At 35.1% G+C, this 23,713-nt stretch overlaps 1 protein-coding gene across 3 annotated transcripts in view; it reads right to left on the reverse strand.

The window, feature by feature from the left end:
* VIRMA (vir like m6A methyltransferase associated) overlaps nt 1-23,713 on the reverse strand; it is a 58,684-nt gene that overhangs the window by 26,498 nt on the left and 8,473 nt on the right. For 2 of the 3 annotated variants that reach the window (XM_047841796.1, XM_047841793.1), the window contains exons 2-11: nt 22,678-22,793; nt 18,572-18,673; nt 17,228-17,276; nt 15,287-15,455; nt 13,270-13,392; nt 12,438-12,710; nt 7,298-8,438; nt 4,124-4,615; nt 2,921-3,075; nt 587-669 (exon numbers count right to left, since the gene is read on the reverse strand). In XM_047841796.1, the coding sequence (XP_047697752.1) occupies nt 587-669; nt 2,921-3,075; nt 4,124-4,615; nt 7,298-8,438; nt 12,438-12,710; nt 13,270-13,392; nt 15,287-15,455; nt 17,228-17,276; nt 18,572-18,673; nt 22,678-22,793 (2,703 nt within the window). The remainder of the gene's footprint in view (nt 1-586; nt 670-2,920; nt 3,076-4,123; nt 4,616-7,297; nt 8,439-12,437; nt 12,711-13,269; nt 13,393-15,286; nt 15,456-17,227; nt 17,277-18,571; nt 18,674-22,677; nt 22,794-23,713) is intronic. The other variant, XM_047841795.1, reaches the window with a different exon arrangement.

The following is a 23,713-nucleotide window of genomic DNA, read 5'->3' on the forward strand; positions in this document are numbered from 1 at the left end:
TAACTTCTAAAACTGACAGTACAACAATCTTAGTGAATTTTTAATTACTAATTACTTGAATTGTATATGAATTTTTCAAATGTACTATTATGAGTTTTATGATTTTCAACTTTCATGAATATTTTATTTATAGATGTGACCATCCCAAATTAACAAATTTATAACTAGTCCCCACTGTGATTATCTGGAATTGACTCTTGTCAATTTTTGCCTAAAAATTTTGAAGGAAGTTCTTTTTTCACTAAAGTTTAACTTAAACAATTATATGTTAAATTACTTAACTTTAAAACACTGTTGTAAATATCATCAAAATGGCAGTGATATTATTCCAATTTGAGAAAAAAAATATGAAAGAATCTCGTAGTGGAAAGCAGTACAGTACACAGGGTTGTGTGCATGTGTATTCCCATATACACACGGTCACATACCCATCTACATATATGTACGAATCTGCACCCATAAAGTCTAGTAATCAATCAAGTATACTTAACAATTACTGCATTATCTACATAAATGATTTAAAGTAACACTACTATACACTACCATACAGTTCCATAAAATCAAGGTACTTTTAGGTTTTACTTACCTGTTTAACGTATTCAATTAGGTTTGGGATGCAGTTAATTTCAAATCTAAGGTTTTTCAGAGGTTCAAGCCACTTGCCAAGTTCTTAAAAACAAAGAGGTCATTTATAATATAATATTTTAAAATAAAAGCCTTTATAACAAAGGAAGTAAAGGTATTCTTTTCCAAAGAACATTGTCAGATTCATACTGATTTCAATAATCTAAACTTCATACAGGGATGAGCTTATGTCTAATTTTTTTTAAAAAGTTTTAACATGAAATGTAAATGGACTACTACACTGGTTTAGAAGTAAGAAGTGACCATTCTTAGTTACTTGGTTTCTGAAAACTTAAGTGTTTACATGCTTAAACAGGACCATCAACTTACAACATTAAAAAGATTTATAAAAGACTTTTTATAAACTAACATAATAAAATAGTGTTTATTCACTTAATGCTACTGCTGCCTCCCACACCCCCCAAAAAGCATGCACAAAATATATTAATTTCTAACAGGATCAACCCTGTTGGGGGAGTGGTAGACATTTGCTGAGTGTCTTTTCTCTTAACATAAATTTTAAATTTTATCAATTTCCTTATTTGTCTTTATAAAATTAAAAATAATCACTATCATCCCAAAATAATAACACACTTTGCTTATAAACAATTATAAGTGAAATATACCATCTACCACAAATGAATTTAAAACTCTTCTAGAAAAAAATGAACAAACAAAAAAAGAAAAAGCAGATCCATAAATATAGAGAAGAAACTGGCGGGTTGCCAGAGAGGATGGGGGTGGAAGGATGAGCAAAATGAGTGAAGTGGAGTGGGAGGTAAAGGCTTCCAGTTATGGTATGAATAAATCACAGGGATGAAATATACAGTGTAGGAAATATAGTCAGTGGTATTATAATAGCACTGTATGGTAACAGATGATAGATACACTTGCAGTGAGCATCAGCATAACCTTATAGAGTTGTGGAATCACTATGTTGTACAATTGAAACTAATGTAACATTGTGTGTCAATTATACTTAAAAAAACTGAGTGGAATAATGTAAAAAAAAAACCCTCTCCTAGAAGCTACGCTATAATACCTATACTTTATCACCAAAAATGTTTTAAGAAAAGCATTCTAATGTAAAAAGTGATATGCCAGTTCCAGACACTTTGTAGGAAAAACTAAAGGAAACTGAACAGTCATGTCTCTCCTTGGTTCTACATACTCCTCCATGAGGATTACAACCATGCACGTGAGTATTTTTCCTATGTGTTTTTAAATTAACTCTTTCATATATACAAAATATATTGTCCCAATGAAAAATATAAGGAATAATAAAACATATATGTGTACCCATCACCCAGAATAAGTAGTAAGCATTAATAATACCTTTGAAGATGTTGTGTGACCTCCTTTTATATAGGCACACTACAGGGAAAAAACCTATTTCCTAGATGGGAAGCTGAATTTACTACCCAACTTTTACTGGTAGTACCACACATAAAATTTAAGATTAAAAAGAAAAAAGGCCACATGCTATTTATAGTATTTACTCAATGTTTTCAAATTTTCTATTTGGTAAGGTCAGAAAGCCAAAAATCAAAGCAAAATAATAAAAAACTGTGATTAAATACCTTCGATTTTTCAGGACTGCCCATATAAGCTTTGCCATAAACTTCATTCAACATACATTTAAATATTTTAGAAAATAATGCTCGGGGTGCCTGGGTGGCTCAGTCGGTTAAGCATCTGACTCTTGATTTTGGCTCAGGTCATGATCTCGCTGTTTGTGGGTTTGAACCCTGCACTGGGCTCTGCACTGACAATGCGGAGCCTGCTTGGGATTCTTTCTCTGCCCCACCCCTGCTCATGTTCTCTGTCTCTCAAAATAAATAAATAAACTTTAAAAAAATTATTAAAAAAAGAAAAGAATGTTCATATTCACTATCTTTCACTGTTAAAGACAGCACAATGTGTTAATGACAAATAGATTTCTAAGTTGTACTTAGAATAGTGTTATACTTAGAAATATATATAGAAAAACACACACATATGCAAACTATACACAAAACTCAACTTTTGAATTCACCTTTAAGCTACTTCTTCCATTTTGATTAGTAACTTCAACCAACCACCAATTACCATGATTTTCCAGGAAAAGGTACTTGCAACAACTTCCTAAAAATTTTTTTAAGAACACCATATAAAACACTTTCGTATAGGGTACCTTGAGGCAATAACAGAGTATTACTATGTATATTATCAAAACATGATAAAGTACTAATTACAGATATTCAAAGACTTTTCCCTTCACATATCATAAATGCTTAAACAACTTCAAGTACCATACCTTGTAATTTAGCATTATTTTCATCTGCTTTACAAAGCTTCAAGAGAGATGCTGCATGCTGTTCTAGCATTTGGACATCACTGGAAGACTGAACCACCACCAAAATAAGTATGCATGCATAATTATAAGCTACTGACTTCTTAGACTTGGAATCACTGAAACAAAATAAGGTTTTAAAGTTTTTGGTATGAAAACAATTCTTCCAGGAACAATTTTAAACATTTTTTTTTTTTCTATTTGGTTTTAAAGAGACCAGGGAATTTTACAATGAAACATGACTAACTTCCTGAAGACATGAAATCAGATTTTAACATTCACCTCCAATTCACCTGAAAGCACTACTTAAGAGTATGTAAACAAAGAACATGTATCACAATAGAAAGTGAAATTCTATTAATTCTAAAATCTTATTCTATAAGATTGGAAGAACAATGAAATATTAACAATAAAAGATCCAGAAGTCTACTTCAATGGTCTCCTTTAAAATGTTTGTCCACTCCAGATAAGTAGGAACAAGTGTGATGAATCAATCTACTGCCATCATCACTCAGTCTTCTACTGTAAAACTGTTGAGGTAGAGCTAGGCATGGAAGCCAATGGTGTTTGCCTTTCATAGCCCCCACCCCCCCAAAGACCTATCACTCAAGGAATCATAGCAAGACCCTGTTGTGAGGCCAGCTACCTGGATGTCACTGCTCTGTATGACATGAGCCAGGAAGAGCATGTTTACCTCCTCAGACACTAAAATCCTCTGCCCTCCAGGGCAGCTCTTGAAAACTAGTATCATTCTAAAATCCCCCACATCCATTTAGTCAAAGTACGTCTGAAACCAGAGCACCACAGTGTTAAAGGTGAGGGAAAATTCAAGACAGCAAGATAGTCCTCATTACTCTGCAAGTATATATTTTGGTGCCTTAGGATTACTCTACACACAAATTAGCAAGGGTACTACAGTTGCAATCTTGTGAACACCAAGGGGAAACTGGAAGAAGCTGCAAAAAGATCCATTTCGTTGCTTTATAGCACATCTTATATTTTAGAGATTTCTGTCATACTAATCCTTAATTAACAAATTATGTATTATGTCAAAAAATAATTACAGTTTTTACTTTCAAATGCAACACCTACTTTTAAGAAACTAGCCCTTTACTTGACACAGTTTTCCTGAATAATAAAAAATTTAACAAGTAAAAAGAAAATTACCCTAAGGCTTCTTTGGAATAGTACTCCATTAGAGTAATAAGACTTTGGAGATTTTTCTCAAGACTGAAAACATGACCAACAGCTGATCTTCCCACAGGGTTAAAAGTAATCAAATAAAGATTGTGAAGGGTTCCCAAGAGATCTGAATGGTCAGTTTCTTCACTGGCTGTACAACGCTGAAAATGGCTGAAGAGCTCTGTAATACACTGCAATGTCTGTGTTGAGTCCTGTAGCCACAAGGCAAACGCATCATCAATGACACCATCAGACTGAAGACCCTCCTCTTCATCTTGATCATAAAGGTGACACAGAGCTCGGATCAACAAATTTGTTGCTTCATATTCCGACATAAAAAAAAGAAGACCCTTTTGTGACTGTGCAAGAAACTTTAAAACATCTTTTGTGGCTTGCAGCACACCAGGGTGGGCACTTGTTACCGGAATTGACAGAAGCAAGGTAACTAACTCCAAGAAGTGATGACTATGAAGATACCTGTAGAAAAATTAATTGATACGTGTGAAGTCAGTGCAAAACATTCTTCATTTACTCAATATCCGTTAGATAGGAGAGAGGTAAAAAAGTTAATGGCCACAATCTTTACCCTCAGCAATATACTACTTTAAGAACATAATGCAAGCAGCAAGTCTTCTCTCCACTGGGTCAAATAAAAGTGAAATTGCGTGAGGCTTTTTTCTAGCTAACATTCAATGGACGTTCAACAAATAACTGTGGACAAGTTTTCTCTTTCCAGAATCAACCTTGACTTTAAATTCTGGGTCTTCTTTCCAGGCCACTTATCAAATATTTCTTTTTCACCATGGTCTTCCTCTACTCATGGTATATACCAGTGTATCTGAATTAAGTGTATCTAGGAAAAATATAGTACATGTACTACAAAAAATACGTAGTTTATTCAGATTTACTATAGGTAGTATATCTGAATTAGTACTTTCCACTAGAGTAAATAAATTAAAATTATCAATGTTTAGTATTTGAATAGTTAATACTATCATATAGCACTTTTATCAAATCTAAGAACCATTTTTTAGCATACATACTTTTAGTAGAAAAAAGCATGAACTTACTCAACACCCCAAAATAGACACAAGTGCTACTGCGTTGTCCTAAAAATACTGTGCTCCATGTATTTATCCATTTCCCTCCCTCCAACCCCTGGCAATCGCTGATCTGTTTACTGTCTCCACATAGTTTTGCCTTTTTCAGAATGTCATGTATTTGGAATCATACAGTATACAATTGCTTCCTCATATTACTCCTTTAACGCAGGCTTCTACTTCAGGATAACAAACACCCCCCAGTAACTTATTGACTACAAAAGCAAACAATCCTCAAGAAGATAAAATCCCAGAACCACTATACTCTAAGAGCATCTTTTAACTACTTTGTGGAGTGTTCAGAAACCGTTAATACTGCAGGCCTCAGACTGCTTACTCTTAGAAACGCCTTCTTTGAGGCTGGTCCTTGGCTGGCATCTGGGAACCCGGATTTGAGGAGGGGGAGGGTTGCATCCCCCAATTGGTAAGAATGCCCACTTTGCCTAAAATGTTTACGTAAACAACATGGTTTACAGGGAACACCTGCTTTCTTTCTGGAAGGAAAGCATTACTTCAAACTAATCTCTCCAAAATGCAATTATTTCCCCTTTCAAAATTCATTGCCCCTCCTAATTTACCAGGTTCTATCAATAAAATCCCAGTTCTAGTAGGTACCCCCTAGCTAGAAACCTCAAAACACCTTTGGCTCCTTCTCGCTTTCTCTTAGCTATTAGGTCCAGTCACCAAGTCCTAGTAACTGCTCTTTCAAAACCCTCTCGCTATTAGCACAATATTTGTCTTTCCATTCCCTGTAAGTGCTACTATATTTGGTAAGTACTTAAAGTACAATCTAGACTGGCTCATCTACTTCCTTAACTCCAATTTCTTTTCCATTGCAATATATCTTAACAACATAAGATCTTAGAATGCTATTTTGATCAGATCTACTACTCTGAAATAGTGAAGAGCTTCCCACATTCTAAAAAAAATCCAAATTCCTTAGCACAGCATTCAAGGCCCTATATTTCAAGTCTGATATCTAAATGTACCTTCTCCAGTTACAGAGGAGAAAACAATACTTAATAAGCCTTTAATTATTGGTTTCTCCTCAGTAACTAAGAGCATCACTCCCTTCCTTAAAGTCACTACCCTCAGGTATCCTCAGTGCATGACTTCACCTCCTATCTTATTAAAAATAAAGGGGTCAGTGTGAAGTGTCTTTGCTCTTTTACTGTCTCCATGTTATAAATGTATCTATATTTGTACACATAAGATTTCCTTTCTCCTGTTCAAAGCCAAACCTCTACACTTGTACTCTTGACCTCATCTCTTACCAGACCTTGCTCTAGCATTATCATCTTTTATTACCGTAAGAACTCAAACTAAGGCAAGATCTAATAGTTTCAGCGAAAAACAGGAATGGGTATGTACAGATTTTAGAATGGTTAAGATCTCATTTTCTGTTAATGCAGTATGCCCTAAATCAAATGAAAAATTAATCACCGAAATAAGGAATAACAATTAAAATGCCATTTTCTCGTTAGCTACAAAATTATTTACAAGCAAAACGCCAAAAAATAAATTATCAAAAATTAAAACAAAATTTAAAAATCTACTGTGGGTGCTGATCCTAATAATGTCAAACTCTATCAACAAAAAGAGTTAGATAGGGGCACCTGGCTGGTTCAATCTGTGAGCATTTAACCAGGTCTGTAAAATTAGGTTAGTAAAATGTAACTTTAACTTGCAACGTATTAAAATGATAAAGTACAAAGAGGTTCACACAGAAAAGTTCTCTCCTTCCTGGGCCATCTTCTTGTACCACCTTCCCAGAAGCAACTCTACAGTTTCTCATTTATTCTTGCTCATAGACATGCTTATGTAAGCACTGTTGTTAACTATCACTATCTTTAACTTAAATTACTATTACTAGTTTAAGTATAATAAAATGCAGCTCTCCCACAGTAGCATACTTCTCAGTTTCACCACTCTTTTGAAATAGAGTATTCTTACACAGATATGCACTGCCTACAGACAGATTTGAAAAACCGAAATCAATCACACAAAATTGCCTGTAGTGATTTGTGAAACGTATTTTCCCCAACTGAAAATGTCTTACCTAAAGAGAACAGGGTATGGGTCATCCCTTTCTGGAGGTCCAGTAATACGTGCCATCGTTGGGAAAGACTTAACAGGAGGCTGGATCATTGTATGAGGTGCAGTTTCCATTAAATGGAAAACTTCTTCCAGGAGGTTAATAAGCTTTTCTATTTCCCCTTCACTTATATTTGAGGATTCCAAAAGATCCATATCCATTGAAGCCTCTACCTCATTTTCATATTCTGGGTTTGTTCTCTCAAGTCCTGCATCTGTGTCATGATCAGGTTCACCGTGGTTAGGAACAGATGAAGTCTTCTCTGCTAAATGGTCACCAAGTCTTTTAATCTCTGACAAGATTTCATAGAAATGGCACTTCTGAAGAATAGCAGAACCAGCAGTGACAACTCTCACAGTCTGATCTAAAAGAATGAGCTCCAAAAGTTTTTGATAGCCACTTTTTTCATTCTGCCTACCTCTTAAAAAAGCTTCCATTCCTTCTGTCATACTAATGACACTGTCCAAAGCTTTAAAAGCATTTAACTTAAGAGAAGATGAGACATGATCAGCAAACAGGAGCTCAAATAATCCATTGATTACTCCTGCTTGTAGCAGTCCCATGACTCCTTGAGCCCCACATTCTGCTAGTGAGGACACTAATTTGGTCCCAGCTTTGAGTTGTCGGACATTTAAGGCAATGGGTTGGCGAAGAGCTACTTGTAAATTTAAAGCTTGCATGGTCCAGTCTACCAACTGGTCAAGAGAGTCTTGTTTTGTGTTTTTCAACTGCAAATAACTTAATCCTTTTATTATTAAACTTGGAATTTCTTCTAAAGCTGTTACCCACTTTGCACCTCTATCTTCCCGATACAAATCTAACAGTTCAGTTAACTTCACTGAGGCTTCTACTGCCCCTGAATTTTCTTTATCTGGACCTTGATCCTTCATCCTACTGATTTCAATTTCAAAAGTAGTCTTGTATGGACAGCTGAAGTATAAGAGTGGTACAAGTTCCCTATCATATGGGTCATATGTCATAGGAGGAACTGAAGCTAAGTCTTCAGCAGTGTATTCAACATCAAAGTTTGGATACTTAAATGTTTCACGTTCCAAGTCAGCAATTCCATCTTCATCACTGGAAATTTGTTCATAACCATCATCCCCTGAAAATCAGTTTGAATATTTAAATATTACTGTTGTTTAATGCAAAAAAAATCTAGTTAATCAAAAAAATAATTTAGTACTATGACAAAAAATTAGAATGATTTCTTCAATAAAATGAACTTCTGCTCCAACATCTTATCAACAATTACCAACATTTTATAATTTCTAATAGAATAATTAATAAGAAACTTCATAAGCAAAGTCTTCTATCTGTTCAACTTTACAACTGACTCTTCTATGGATATCTTCTCTTCACAGAAATGTCTTGGGGTGCCTGGGTGGCTCAGTGGGTTAAGCGACAGACTCTTGGTTTTGGTTCAGGTCGTATCTCACAGTTCATGAGTTCAAGCCCCCCGCTGGGTTCCGCACTGACAAGTGCAGAGTCTGCTTGGGATTTTTGCTCTCTCCCTCTCTCTGCCCTTCTCCACCTTGTGCATGAATTCATGCTCTCTCTCTCTCTCTCTCTCAAATAAATAAATTTTTTAAAATGTCTTAAAGGAATAAAAAACACCTCTCTCAAGAAGGAAGAGGTTAACCTTGCCCTCTTTTAAAAAAAAAAATTTTTTTTTAAATGTTTTTATTTATTTTTGAAGGAGAGAGAGAGACAGAGCATGAGCGGGAGAGGAGCAGAGAAAGAGAGAGGGAGACACAGAATTCGAAGCAAGCTCTAGGCTTTAAGCTGTCAGCACAGAGCCCGATGTGGGGCTCGAACTCACAAACTGTGAGATCATGACCTGAGCCGAAGCCGGATGCTCAACCAACTAAGCCACCCAGGCGCCCCAACCTTGCCCTCTTAAGAGTATTTTTAAGATGGGGGAAAAACTGACAGGCAAAGATTATTAAATTTAACTGTAACACCATAATCACAAAGCTAAACCAAATTTTTCAGTGAAAGCATTTTAAGTTCTTTTTTAACATTAATTTCATATTCCCCAATTTTTTTAAATTTAGATTTTAGTTAACATATGGTGCAATATTGGTTTCAGGAGAATTCAGTGATTCATACACTATCCAGTGCTCATCACAACAAGTGCCCTCCTTAGTACCCCCAACACCCACCTGGCCCACCTCCCACTCACCTCCCTCTGTCAACCCACGCTTTGTTCTCTTATCATTAAGAGTCTCTTATGCAGGGTGCCTGGGTGGCTCAGTTGGTTGAACAACCGACTTCAGCTCATGTCATGATGTCACAGTTCGTGGGTTCAAGCCCCCTATCAGGCTCACAGCTGACAGTACAGAGCCCATTTCAGATCCCCTCTCTCTGCCCCTCCCCCACCCATGTGCGTGCACGCATGCACTTTCTCTCTCAAAAATAAACTTAAAAAAAGAAAAAAGAGTCTCTTATGGTTTGTTTCCCTCTTTTCTTTCTCTTTTTTCCTCCCCTTCCCATTTATTCATCTGTTTTGTTTCTTAAATTCTACATATGAGTGAAATCATAAGGTATTTGTCTTTCTCTGATTGACTTATTTCCCTTAGCATGATACATTCTAGCTCCATCCATGTCGTTGTAAATGGCAAGATTTCAGTTTTTTTGTTTGTTTATTTTTGAGAAAGAGACAGAGCACGGGCAAATGAGGGGCAGAGAAAGGGAGATACAGAATCTGAAGCAGGCTCCAGGCTCTGAGCTGTCAACACAGATCCCAACTCGGGGCTCCAAATCAAGAACCACGAGATCATGACCTGAGCCAAAGTGGGACGCTCAACACACTGAGTCACCCAGGCGCCCCAAGATTTCATTCTTTTTGATGGTTGAGTATCATATTCCTGAATTTTTATTTCTCTTCATTTACCTGCCACACAGACCTGTATTTTTTAAATTTTTCAAAAAAGTTATTTATTTATTCTTGACAGAGAGAGAGAGAGAGAGAGAGAGAGAGCGCACATGCACGTGTGTGCAGGGGAGGGGAAGAGAGAGAGAGAGAAAGAGAGAGAGAGAGAGAGAGAGAGAGAGAGAGAGAGAGAGAGAGAATCCCAAGCAAGCTCTGCACTGTCAGCACAGAGCCAGACTAAGCCACCCAGGCACCCCTCCTAGGTCTGTATTTTATTTTTATTTTTATTTTTTAATTTTTTTTTTCAACGTTTATTTATTTTTGGGACAGAGAGAGACAGAGCATGAACGGGGGAGGGGCAGGCAGAGAGAGAGGGAGACACAGAATCGGAAACAGGCTCCAGGCTCTGAGCCATTAGCCCAGAGCCCGACGCGGGGCTCAAACTCATGGACCGCAAGATCGTGACCTGGCTGAAGTCAGACGCTTAACCGACTGCGCCACCCAGGAGCCCCTGTATTTTATTTTTAAAGAAAATTTATTCACTTAAAATGCTCAGTTGGACCAAAACAAAGCTTTCTTATCATTATACATGTGCAACTTTTTCCTGTATTTCAAATAAAACAAGGTTAGAGACAAAACTTGGTTTTACTTTTTAACACTGCTATTGCCTGGTTGTGGGAAAACTGAAATAATTGCCTACATAAGAAAAGGAAATGTTTCTAGAGTATTCTTCCAGCATCAGCCATCTGTAGACATCCTTTTGTTCAAAACAAGTTTGCTTTAGCCATATATACTCATCATTATTTGAAAAGATAAGGGCCTACAGAGGCCCGACTCTGGGATAAGCCAGATATCTTCTATTAAAAACCAAATTAACCAGCCTCTTTCTCTCACCTTCTCTACAAAAATGATTAAGAAAATAGCCTGCCTGAAATCTAACTACTATTTGCCAAATACAATAAACATAAAAAATATTATTTGCTAATCTGGGAATGGGGGAAGATACAAAAGTATCACTCAATAACCTAATTATTTGTATTCTGTAAAAGGGCACCTGTGATACCAAAATGACCCTCATTCTCATGGAGAATAATCCTCACCCTATTTTAGAAAAAAACAAGGCAGTTTATGTTATTTTACATAAATGCTTTAACATTACATGCCGTTTCTTAGACACCTTAAGAGTCAATTAGCTTGAGTCGCTCTCACTTTTTGCTTTCAAAGGAAAAATAAAGCCTAATGAAAGGACTACATCATGCTGTCATACATCCCTGTATAGTTGAGATTTTTTTCCCCCTGGATTTCTAAAAATGTAGCATTTGCTAAAGTATCTAGGTGGCAGGCATCTTTAGGAATTCCACCCAGCTTACACCATTCCTTTCTGAAAACAGCCCACCAAATCTCTACTCATGTATTTCCTACATGATCTTGCTTCCTGGCCAAAGCTGATGGTACCAAGGGACAAATGATATTGGAGCAAGCCAAACAATCTCCCAGAAAAATGCAAACAAGACTGAGATAGCACAGGTAGTGTAGGCTGGTTGGTTAAAAAGAGATTAAACCTGGGGTGCCTGGGTGGCTCAGTCAGTTAAGTGCCAACTCTTTTTTTCTTTTTTTTAGTGTTTGTTTATTTTTGAGAGATAGAGAGACAGAGCGTGAACAGGGAAGGGGCAGAGAGACAGGGAGACACAGAATCTGAAGCAGGCTCCAGGCTCTGAGCTGTCAGCACAGAGCCCAACACGAGGCTCGAACTCACAAACCGTGAGATCGTGACCTGAGCCAAAGTCGGACACTTTACCGACTGAGCCACCCAGGTGCCCCAAGCACCCGACTCTTGATTTCAGCACAGTTCTGGGTTTGAGCCCTGTGTCAGGCTCTGCACTAGCAGTATAGAGCCTGCTTGGGATTCTCTCTCTCCCCTCTCTCTCTGCCCCTCCCCTGCTCTCTCTCTCTCTCAGAATAAATAAACTTAAAAACAAAAAAAGGAGATTAAACCTGTGGGGTGAGCAGAGAAACAACAGTTGGCTGACAGAAAATAAAGCAGAAACATAAAGCAAACAGAAAATGGAAATCCCCGTTCTAGTCAAGCCTTGAGGTGCAGCTAGAGTCTATCCCTTGAGTTTCTTGAAAGTCATTTATCTTTGCTATGAATTCTCTTGGATTGCTGAGAGCTACAGCAAGTCAGTTCCTAGTACTTAAAACCAGAACGTCCTAACAAACATAACCTACCTTCACCTTCTTCATCCTCTTCACCTTCTTCCTCTTCATCTTCCTCTTCCTCCTCGGGGATACTGTCGACTGTATGGCGATCATCCTCATCCTCATCCTCTTCTTCCTCTACGTCCACATCATCTTCATCATCTTCTCCTTCTTCTTGCTGTTCCTCTTCTACTTCTCCTTCATCAGAATATTGCCCTTCTTGGGGAACAGAATTCCGATCAGGAGAAATGGGTTCAAAGTAATCTTCTCTGTGAGAAGCATCCTCTTCCTTATCACCAGATACTGAAAAATTGAGATTTAAGGCACAGATTATTTTAATGGTTTAAATAACATAAGGCAGCATACTGGATACTGCAACTAGTTAATGACATTTTGGATGATTTAGCTCATAAATATCCTTTAAAAAAAAGTGGTTAAACTACTCGCTTTTAAAAATATTAAGAGTATATGTTGCACAATTTTACACAGTAAGAATTAATAAAGTATATTATTTTATGTTGTAACACCGCAAACTAATCCTTTTCTTTATAGCTATTAAGTACACAGGTTGTTTACTTCTTCCAATACATACTGCTTATTTTTAACTGGTATTCTTCTGTATACACCACTACAGTAAATTATTTTCAAAGCAATGCCGGTACAGCTTCAAATGAATTAACTGATTTTTTTTTTTTTTAAAACAAGTTCATTTGCCAAAAGAAAACACAAGGAAATATCGCATAGGATAAAGTGTGAGGGGCATTCATCAAGATTTGATTAATGATATCTAATTTTTCCTTTAATCAAAAAGCACTATAACATTAATCAGGGGATGAAAAACTAGCACTGATTTTGTTCACACCTGGCAAAGGTATGGGATCATCCTCATCATCATCAGGTGGAGGTGGTCCTGGAGGAGTTCTTGGTCCCCTAGGTTGTGGTCTTGGAGGGCTTCCATTAAACTGATCTTCTTTCTCCCCATCAGCTTTTTTATTAGAGACAGAAAAAGAACTTTCAAATTATTAAAGTGAAATGAATGCATGACAAAAATGCTGTTATCAGCTGAGTCTTTCATCTTCAGAATTTATTGTTAAACTTTTCCTTCCTAACAGCTAACAAATTTTACAAATTAATTTATATTACAAACATTAGAATTTCTGACTTCCCACATACCAAAATATACTCTTGGGCATTATCCCAGAGAAATGAAGACTTATCTTCCTCAGGAAGATGTACACAAATGTTCATAACAGCTTTATTTGCAAAAGTCAAAAACTGGAAAACATCTAAGTGTCCTTCAATGATTGAATAAATAAACTATGATATATCCATACTATGTAATACTACTGAGCAATAAAAAAGAATGAACTATTGATACACAAAACAGTGGATGAACTTCAAAGAAATTATGCTGACTGGAAAAAGCCCATCTCAAAAAGATACCTACTGCAGGATTCCATTTATGCAATACTCATGAAATAATATAATTACAGAAATGGAGAACAGATTGGTGGTTGCCAAAGGTTTGAAATGGGTAGAATGGGTGTAGTTATTAAAAAACAACACCAGGCAATCTTGTGATGGTACAATCAAGTAATTTGATTGCAGTAGTGGTTATGAAAGGCTATACATGAATAAAACTGCATAAAACTACACACACATACAGGCACACGCACAAAGTGCACATATGACTGGTGAAATTTGAATGAAGCTCTACAGATTGTACCAATGCCAATTTTGTTTTGATATTGTTCTATAGTTGTAAAAGATGTTAACAGTGAGGGAGCCTGGGGAAAGAGTGCACAGGACTTCCTCATACATTTCTTTGCAACCTCTTATAGATCTATAATTATTTCAAAATTAAAAATTAAAAACACATACATCCATATAAATAAATGGGTGAGCACAAATGCCAATTTTAAAACAATTCAGTAAATTAAACAAAAATTTTGAGTAGCCACTATATACACTAGGCACTGTGATAAAACTAGAATATAAGTAAAATATACTCTCAGCCCACAAGGAGCTCAGAGTCTGGTAAAAAAGACAAATGAGCACAGAAAACTAAAGGATTAAAAGAAAAAGTGAAAGACTAACTGCACTCAATAGGTAAGATTTAAGAAAAGACATGAAAATATGGTGTGTGACCATCAAAGACAAAGAGCTCACACGACACTATTAGATGATGTTTAAGAGAAGGTCATTTTATTTACTCATAAAATGCTCATTGTAAAGCAAAAGGTTTTTCCTAGTGACCTCAATTATAACTTGAAAATGTATTCCTGAATCTCCATATTTCAACAGCTTACAGTAATAATACTGGAATAAGGAGATGAGACCCTCTGAAAGAGGAGTCCAACTACCTGCCTTATAGAAGGAGAGTCACTAAAGTTTAATGGAATTCTTATTTTTCTTGTCTCCACTTAATGAGCAAAAGGTTCTCAAAAATGGGGGGAGGGGGGGAATCTGCATTTAGACATCTAACCAAATCTGAAAAGCACTCCTGAAAAAAAAAATACCATTAACATGAGTATTCTAACCATATATACCAAACTTACTGCCTATTCCTCAATTCCTTTGGAGATAATTTTGATATTAAACCATGAATAAACACTGGAATACATTTCACTTACATATTAAAAAAAAAACCCCTCAGGTCAATTAAAAAAGTATCTAGGAAACTAGAGGAAGAAAATGTAACCACTTCAACATAAAAATAAACTCTTTTATAGGAAAGAATTGTGAGACTGACAAAGATATCTTCTCAAGTTTTAAGGAAGTTTCAAAAGTTCTTCAAAGTTTCGAAGAGCTACTTCGATTACCTTTTCCTATTATAATGAACATAGTGTCACTGACAAAGACAAATTTAAAATTCTCACCATGTTTTGGATTCCTTTTCAAACTTGGCTGTGGCTGGGGAGGAGGTGGAGGTGGAGGTGGAGGTGGTGGAGAGTCTCTGTCATGACTTATCACTCTATCCACTGATCCATATATTGCCAGTGTCAGACAATTATACCAGCCTCTTAGCACCAAACCATCAGTATTCACCTAATTTGTTGGGGGAAAATATCTTCAAGGTTAATCTTTTAATATGCCAAAAGTAAACTGATATCAAATTACTCTATGGTTAAACTAAAGTCTTTAAAAGTATGCTGAAAGTACAAAGGTCAATATTGATGGAAATACATCCAGAGGCATAGCTTTTATATGGCTCTCCAGAAGTGCCATACCTAAATTTGTCTCAAGACTACATCTCTCCTGTCTGATACTTTACATCAACTCTGTTCAAAATGCATAACCAGATTCCCAGTCAAGAGAAGGGAAATGAGAATGAAATTAAGTGAGAGTTACTGCCAATTAATAAATTAAACTCCAATAGTTATAGAGGTCACGGAGGTGCACAAAAGCACAAATTATGCCCAGTCTCAAGAATTCTAATCTGTAAAATTGTACAGCATTCTTTTTATATGCCCAACTCATACATGCAAGTATACTTAATGTACCCATGTTGTACTTAAAAAGGGTAACCAGAAGCATTAAACAAATTGTTTTTGCAAAGAAACTTTCTCCTAAAAAGATCAAAGACTTTATCAATGCAATTAAACCTCAATATTTTCTTATAAAATAAAAAACAACTTGTTTTTCAATGCTTATCTACATTAATTGCCATATTTCCACAATACTATGAGAGGTAGCCAGAATGAGTACAAATATATAAGAAAATCAGAGTGTCAGTAGAAGAACCTGAACCAGAAACCAAAGCCCCTGACTTCTGAGTTCCTTCCATTCTACCATGTTGAGTAAAGATGAAGTAATAAGTAGTAATGGGGCCCATTCTGGAGGCACGATAAGGAAGAATGAAATTATTATTCTCCTTGTGAACTCTAGCAAACTCCAGTAAAGGGAAACTGGGGACCAAAAGAACGGCTCAAAGACTATGTCCAGGAATTGACAGATTCTAAACAGAAGCCCCACTGGAAGACAAATAAAGAGATCAGGAAGATAACTTAATCTAAACAGCAAATAAAGGATTAAATACCCACCTCCCCACCAAGAAAAAAACAAACAGCCTAAGTAAGTAGCCCCATACTAGGACAGTTTTTTTTGCATTTCAGATCACCCATGATTTAGCTTTTCTAGATGCTTATAGAATGGCATTTGTTAGGCGCGCCTGGGTAGCTCAGTCGGTTAAGCAGCCGACTTCGGCTCAGGTCATGATCTTGCAGTCCGTGAGTTCAAGCCCTGCGTCGGGCTCTGTGCTGACAGCTCAGAGCCTGGAGCCTGTTTCAGATTCTGTATCTCCCTCTCTGTGATCCTCCCCCGTTCATGCTCTGTCTCTCTCTGTCTCAAAAATAAACGTTAAAAAAAATTAAAAAAAATAAAAATAAAAATAAATTAAAAAATGGCATTTGTTATATCAAGAAAAAAGACATACTTTTGATACGAAAGGAATATAAAATATATATTTGTTAAGAAACCTAAGGCACAGTGGTGTCTAGTAACAATTTACCTTCCTGTCATCTTCTGAACTTGCTCACCTAAATGAAAGAAGGGCAAGCACAAATGCTGGCCTCTTCCTGACTCACACTAAAATTAGAGGAAGAAAGAGCTTTATAGGTAGACAGTGACATTAGAATGTCTTTGCTCCATTTTAAAATAGCTTCTGGATACAAGAGGAATCAGACAAGAAATGATGTTATCCTGCAGCACTAGAACCAAATAGGCTGATATTCTGCATCACTGGTTTATTTAGATCAAAACTCTCAATGAAAGTGAAAACAAACAGTAGTAACAAGATGAAAACTGACTTCTGCAATTACCTTTGAGTTGGGTCTAAAGATGATAGAAGTATTCTCATCATATTCCAGGCTGCCAAAAGAGTAGGAATAAATATATAGGCTCAAACACTGAACATCATTATTCATGAAGAAGTCTTTCTCAATTTAAATGTCTTAATAAAACCAAATACTAGATTATTGTTTTAATAAACCACTAAGTTTAGTTTTAATTTACTTCCCCCAAAATGTTATCAAGTATAAAACAAACTCCCCAGAGATTCTGATTTAATTGGTTTGGGGTAAGTGTAGGTATCAGTATTTTTTAAAAAGCACCCCCAGTAATTCTAATATACAGCTAAGTAGAGAACCATTGCATTACAGCCTTCCTAAAATGTATAATGGGACCAAATAGAGAAAAATACCTATTTTTAAAAGTAGGTACTGACATAAGAAAAACATTCCATAATATTAAAAATTAACTACTTCACATTATCTAGGTTTCCTTCATTAAAAAAAAAAGCCAAATTATCAATATAAATTAATATTGAGTGAAAGATCAATAAAATGACAAGTGAAATCTAAAAAACTTAATTCATGACAGGGATAGAAATTTTTCCATTTTTAAGCTGCCTTTAAGTTTTTTTTTATTTTATAAATGAGTTCTAGGGGGCACCTAGGTGGTTCAGCAGGTTAAACATCTGACTCTTGGTTTTAGCTCAGGTCATGATCTCACAGTTCGTGAATTTGAGCCTCATATCAGGCTCTGCACTGACAGTGGGGAACTTGCTTGGGATTCTCTCTCTCTACCTCTCTCTTTGACCCGCTCCAGCTTGCTCTCTCTCTCTCAAAATAAGTAAGTAAAAATTTATAAATGAGTTCTTACTAAGCCCATTTAATGGTCAATTATTTTGCAGACATCAAAACAACTAGTTTTAGTAATACCTGGCAAGTATTAAATAATCCAAAATAGAGGATTCTATTAACAAAATTCTCATTTTACAAAATATGCCCATGGAATTTTAAATTATGAAATAGTCTGATGTAAAAGATACAAATTATTAGTTACCAGAGTGTTTATACAGTTCTTTTAAAGAAATCAAAAAGCAATTTTTTCCAAGTTAGAAGATTATTATTAAATCATTTGATGTGTGTATAAGAAATGTATTCACCAATAAAAAGCAAACAAGATGGCTAATGTTTCACACATTTAAATTTTTACTCTGTAAAGAAACTCAACATCTTTCTAGGAGCTTGACATTTCTTTAATAATGCCAACTGGTAAAATAAACCCCGAGTTCTTGGGTCCACCAACAGATATATCTTTTTCTTCTATCTAAAGAATAAAAAGGTTTTGCCTATTAACTCCTAAATTTCTGGTGCAATTACCTTGTAGGTACATACCTTCCCAACCTATCGAAAACTGGGGCACTTGGTTTGCTTACATTGTTAAAGAATAAGTCTAATTGAAATGTGTGCGGAGAGGTCTCCCTGTGAATGAAACAAAGTTGAAACATCAGCCTTTGCAATAATCAGTTCCTAAATTAAAACAAAAGACAAAGTAAGTACAAATTTAAAAGCAATCCTAGAATTATATCTTAAGATTTAAATAATAAAAATACACAGTTAATTGTAATTATTTTCTGTAATTTTTAAAATTCATATTCAATTTTTAAGTAGACACCTATGCGTTTTGAGTATTACTGAAAATGAAATTTTAATCAACAAGTATCTTTAGCTTGCTACTTGGGCCATTCTAATACACATAAATATTTTAAAGTCTTAATGTATTATAAAGACAAATGCTGACTAATTGTAACACCTATTTTTATAATTCATTATAGCATGATTCCCTTCCATTAGCAGAAAGAATCAGGAGTTAACTAACTTCGAGTTATATAATTACAATTTGATTTCAACTTAACCTACATTAATACAAGATTATAATAATAATTTTGGCATCAGAGCCCTAAATTGTGACTTAAAGCCTAAATTCAAATCTGGATAGTAGCAATTTAGATAAATATTTTGATGTTTTTGTAGACTTACATAGTTAAGAGTAAAGCCTATTTAATTTGTGTTAGAATGAAATCTTACTTGATATATACTTTACCCTTGGCTGAAATTCCTCAGACTCAACTAAAAACCTTGATTCTAAACATCACATATTTTGTTATTTACAAAAAATTCAAATGGTAAAAGGAGTAATGCCCAAAGTATATCACATAGGTTCCCTTATGCACTGATAGAAGTACAAACACGCGCAGTTGTTCTGAAAGGCAACATGGCAATAAAATTCAGGAGAATGAGAAAATGTTCATACCATCTGATGCAGAAATACCTTTTTTCTAGGTGTTTCTATGGAAACACTGATACACAAAGAAAGATTTTTTTTCAAGAGAATGTTCATCATACTCTTATTTATAATTTGAAAAGCAAAAAACACCTAATGGTCCCCACATAAGGAACTAGCCAAACAAATTACAGTACAGTAGTACCCCCTTATCCACGGGGGATACATTTCAAGGCCCCCAATGGTTGCCTGAAACCATGGATAGTACCAAACCCTAAATATACTGTTCTTTCCATATATATTTGTACATATATATATGTGTTTGTGTGTGTATACACATATATACATACGTATATTAAAGTTTAACTTCTAATTAAGCACAGTAAGAGATTAACAATAATAATACAATAGGACAATTATAACAATATACTGTAATAAAAGTTATGGGAATGTAGTCTCTCTCAAAATATCTTATTGTATTGTACTCCCTCTTATTGTGATGTGAGATGATAAAATGTCTATGTGATGAGATGAAGTGAGGTGAACGACATGGGCATCATGACTTAGCATTAGGCTACTACTGACCTTCTGACGATCTGTCAGAAGGAGGATCATCTGCTTCTGGACTGCGGTTGACCGCAGGTAACTGAAACCCGGAAAGTGAAACCATGGATAAGGGGGGGACTACTGTACAGTCATTCATTAGATTATGCAACCATTAGAAATTATATTTTCAAATAGTATTTAATGATGTGAAAGTACTCCTGACGTAATGTTAAGTAAAAGAAAGAAATATACAAAACAGTACACAGCTGGGTTAGAGTAGCAAACATTTACCTAACCCAAATTCAACCATATATGTGCAACATCTCTAGTCTCTCCTTCATTTCTTCAAACAAACTAGACCCTGGCCTTCAGTATCTAAGGAAAGGAAAAAGGTAACTCAAATGTAAATTCTTTACTTTTGAAGCCCCAAAAACTCAAGCACTGGTCAGTGAAAAGCAACTTAAAGAATCAGTGGTGATTTGACTGCACTAGACTTCCATCTTAAAAGTTGACTCTAAAACCTAACCTCACATAAGATACCACACTTATAAAAAATAACAGCAAATTATACAAACACCACATATAACAATAAAATATACAAATATACACATATACATTAAACAACACAATGCATCAAATGTAAGGATTTTCTTAGGAGGGAGGGATTACAGGGATTTTAATTTTACCTATACATTCCTGAATTTTATAATGAGAAAAAACTTCTTGTTAACTATTTTAATTTGTTGGCTAGATGTATAAAGATGTTTATAATGAGAAAAAACAATGCTGTAAAGTATGCTGCACAAATATCACTCGATCTCTAACATTACTTTCTGACATCTTACATTTATTTGCATTACTGTATTAATACTTTAATTTACTGTTCTATAACATATTAATGATGTATAAAGTTGCTGATAATTTCATATTTGGATTAAAACATGAACTGCCATTTACCCCCAGCTAAGAAATACAAGAGAGAAAAAAGGGAAAATTTAACAATACTCCTACCCATTGCAGCTAATGGAAGAGATCCATTTTGCCTGTTGTGCTAGCCAGCCTCCAGGACAGCCCCAGAGACCCCTCATTCCTGGTATTCACACCTTTGTAGTTTCTTCCCACACCATACCAGCAGGACATGTAATGAACAGAATATGGTAAAAATGATGGTACATCACTTCTGATACTGGGTTAGAAGTATGCGCTCTCACTCACTCTGGAGGAATCCATGTTGTGACATGAGCAGCACCATAGAGAAGATCTCCTGGCAAAGAACTGAAGTCTCCTGACAACAGCCATGTGAGTGAGTTTCTAAGCAAATTCTCCAGTCCCAGTCAAATCACTGCAGCCCTGGACTATATCTTGACTATAATCTCATGAGGGAACTTGAACCAAATAAGCCACTTCTGGATTCCTGACCCTCAGAAAAAGTGTGAAATAATAAATGTTTACTGTTTTAGGCTGCTAAATTTGCTGTAATTTGTTATGTAGCAATAGATAACTGATAGACCTTCTTTGACCAAAAGCAGTACAATTAGAGAAGACTGCTAGATTACACTGTCATCACCCCATCTTTTCCATTCTACACACATCTCCCTTTATAGGAAAAAACAAGAAGAAATGATTGGAAAACATGTTTTTATTTCCTTAAATACGGATAAAAAAGATATATGAAGTCAGTGATGATTTCTCATTATAAACATTAAATATTTTTATTGTTTCATTTTGTATTTGTTGTATTTTTGAATGATCTGAAAACCTATAAAGATTTTATATCTATTTCTACAAATAACCAACTACTTTTCATAATTATGAAGAAATGGGCCCTTCACTTTGAATCTGTACCATAACACTAAGTAGCTGGTTTAACTCAAGTTACAGAAATTAAGCTATTAGAACATGCACATAATAAAATGTGGTACTGAGACTATAAGCTAAAAACTCATATAAATATATTTAATGTATATGTTCATGCTTCCAAAACCAAAATTTGGCTTATACTTCCAATTCATGTAATTAAAATAGGAAGAAGAAAATGATTATTCATGGTACAACAGAGATCAAATTCCTCTGTTTTAGGTCAGCTGTTAAAGTTATCAACAACTCCACATCAGAGACCATGTCTTACATTTCACTTATTTCCCACAGAGCCTAAGAAAGAGAAAGCATCAAATTAAGTACTTGCTAATTAAAACTAAAGGCTAATATGAAGCTACAAATTTATAAAAAGACACATGTATCAGGCTAAGAAGATCACCATTAAGTCATGAAAACTGATATAAAATAATATAAAAGATACATTTCTAAATATTCAGACTAATTCTTACTTATTTTCAAGGAAAAAGCCAGGTTAAAAATACTTCAATTACTAGACTGTACCACCCTAGAATATTTTAGAAAATATAAACCTATTTCACCGATTAAAAAAAAATGAAGAAAATTTTTTTTCTGGTACTTAGATCAAATAATTGCTCTTTTCAAATTTATAATAATATGTGGATTATTTAGAAAACCTATATCCAACATAACATAACTGAGTAAAGTTTTAGGTTGTTGTTTGTTTTACTTAAAAAATATTACCTCAAATTTTTGCACTTAAGAATATGTCTAGGACAATCTTTTGTCACAAACACTTTTAAAAAGAAAGCTCACTTACCCGTATGCTCTATTATCTGGCAGGCTGCTATGGGCTCTTACTCCTGGGGGTATGACTCGGACTTCGTTGATATAAACCACACATGGAAAACGTACTACATCTATATGAGAACTTTGCTTTAAAAAAAAAGAAGGACAGGGACATACTGTAAGCAAAACCAAACACTTTCTCCATTCAAAATTTATTCATCTTCAATTTAATTGCTTTCAAAATGTCACAAATAATCTTAAACTCCATACCATTAAACAGCATCTGGTGCCAGATGCTTTTCACAATCCTGAATTTCTGGGTTTTTAGAAAGGCAGTATGATACAAATATTACATGTTACTTAACACTCTCTGCTTCTGCTTTTGATTACCTTGTCATCAAAACATTAATATTTCTGCAGCTACATGTATAAACATTCATACTAAAAAAGATTGTAACTACCATGCCAGTTCAGATTAGACTGCAAGACCAAATGAATTCAGGGTGGACTTTTCTGCCATTTTTGAATTTCTGAATTATAAATAAGAGACTGAGACTACAGATCTATACTTAAATCAGTTTAATTTACTAAACTTACATACAACTAATAACAAGAGATCAAGGAGAGTCATTTAGGTATTTAATAGTTGAAGTTAAGCCCTCCCTGAAATAATCTGAATCCACAAACTGTTTATCAAAATAAAAGAAATGGATAGCATGAATTATATTTAGTATACACATACTTCTATGTATTATTTGACACAGTATCAGACAAAGATAGCTCTCGTGATCAGTAATTTAAAATGAATGTTTCACATTGTTTTTGGACTATTTTACACCAACTTTTCCTAGAAGTTCAGCCAACCTGATTACTTAGTGATCAAAATTCATGAGAAAAATGGTTCATGTTATTTGTATCTAGAAAGAATGACTCTTGAGTCTCTCTTGGAAGCTGCAAAGAATATCATGCATATCAACAGACCAAAAGATTATTCAAGTTAGTCTTTCCTAAAATGTGAGAGGATGACTTCCCAATTTTGCATTTTTTAATTTAACTTTTTAGTTTAG

This window comes from Prionailurus viverrinus, chromosome F2 (assembly GCF_022837055.1).
Source record: "Prionailurus viverrinus isolate Anna chromosome F2, UM_Priviv_1.0, whole genome shotgun sequence".
NCBI lineage: Eukaryota > Metazoa > Chordata > Mammalia > Carnivora > Felidae > Prionailurus > Prionailurus viverrinus.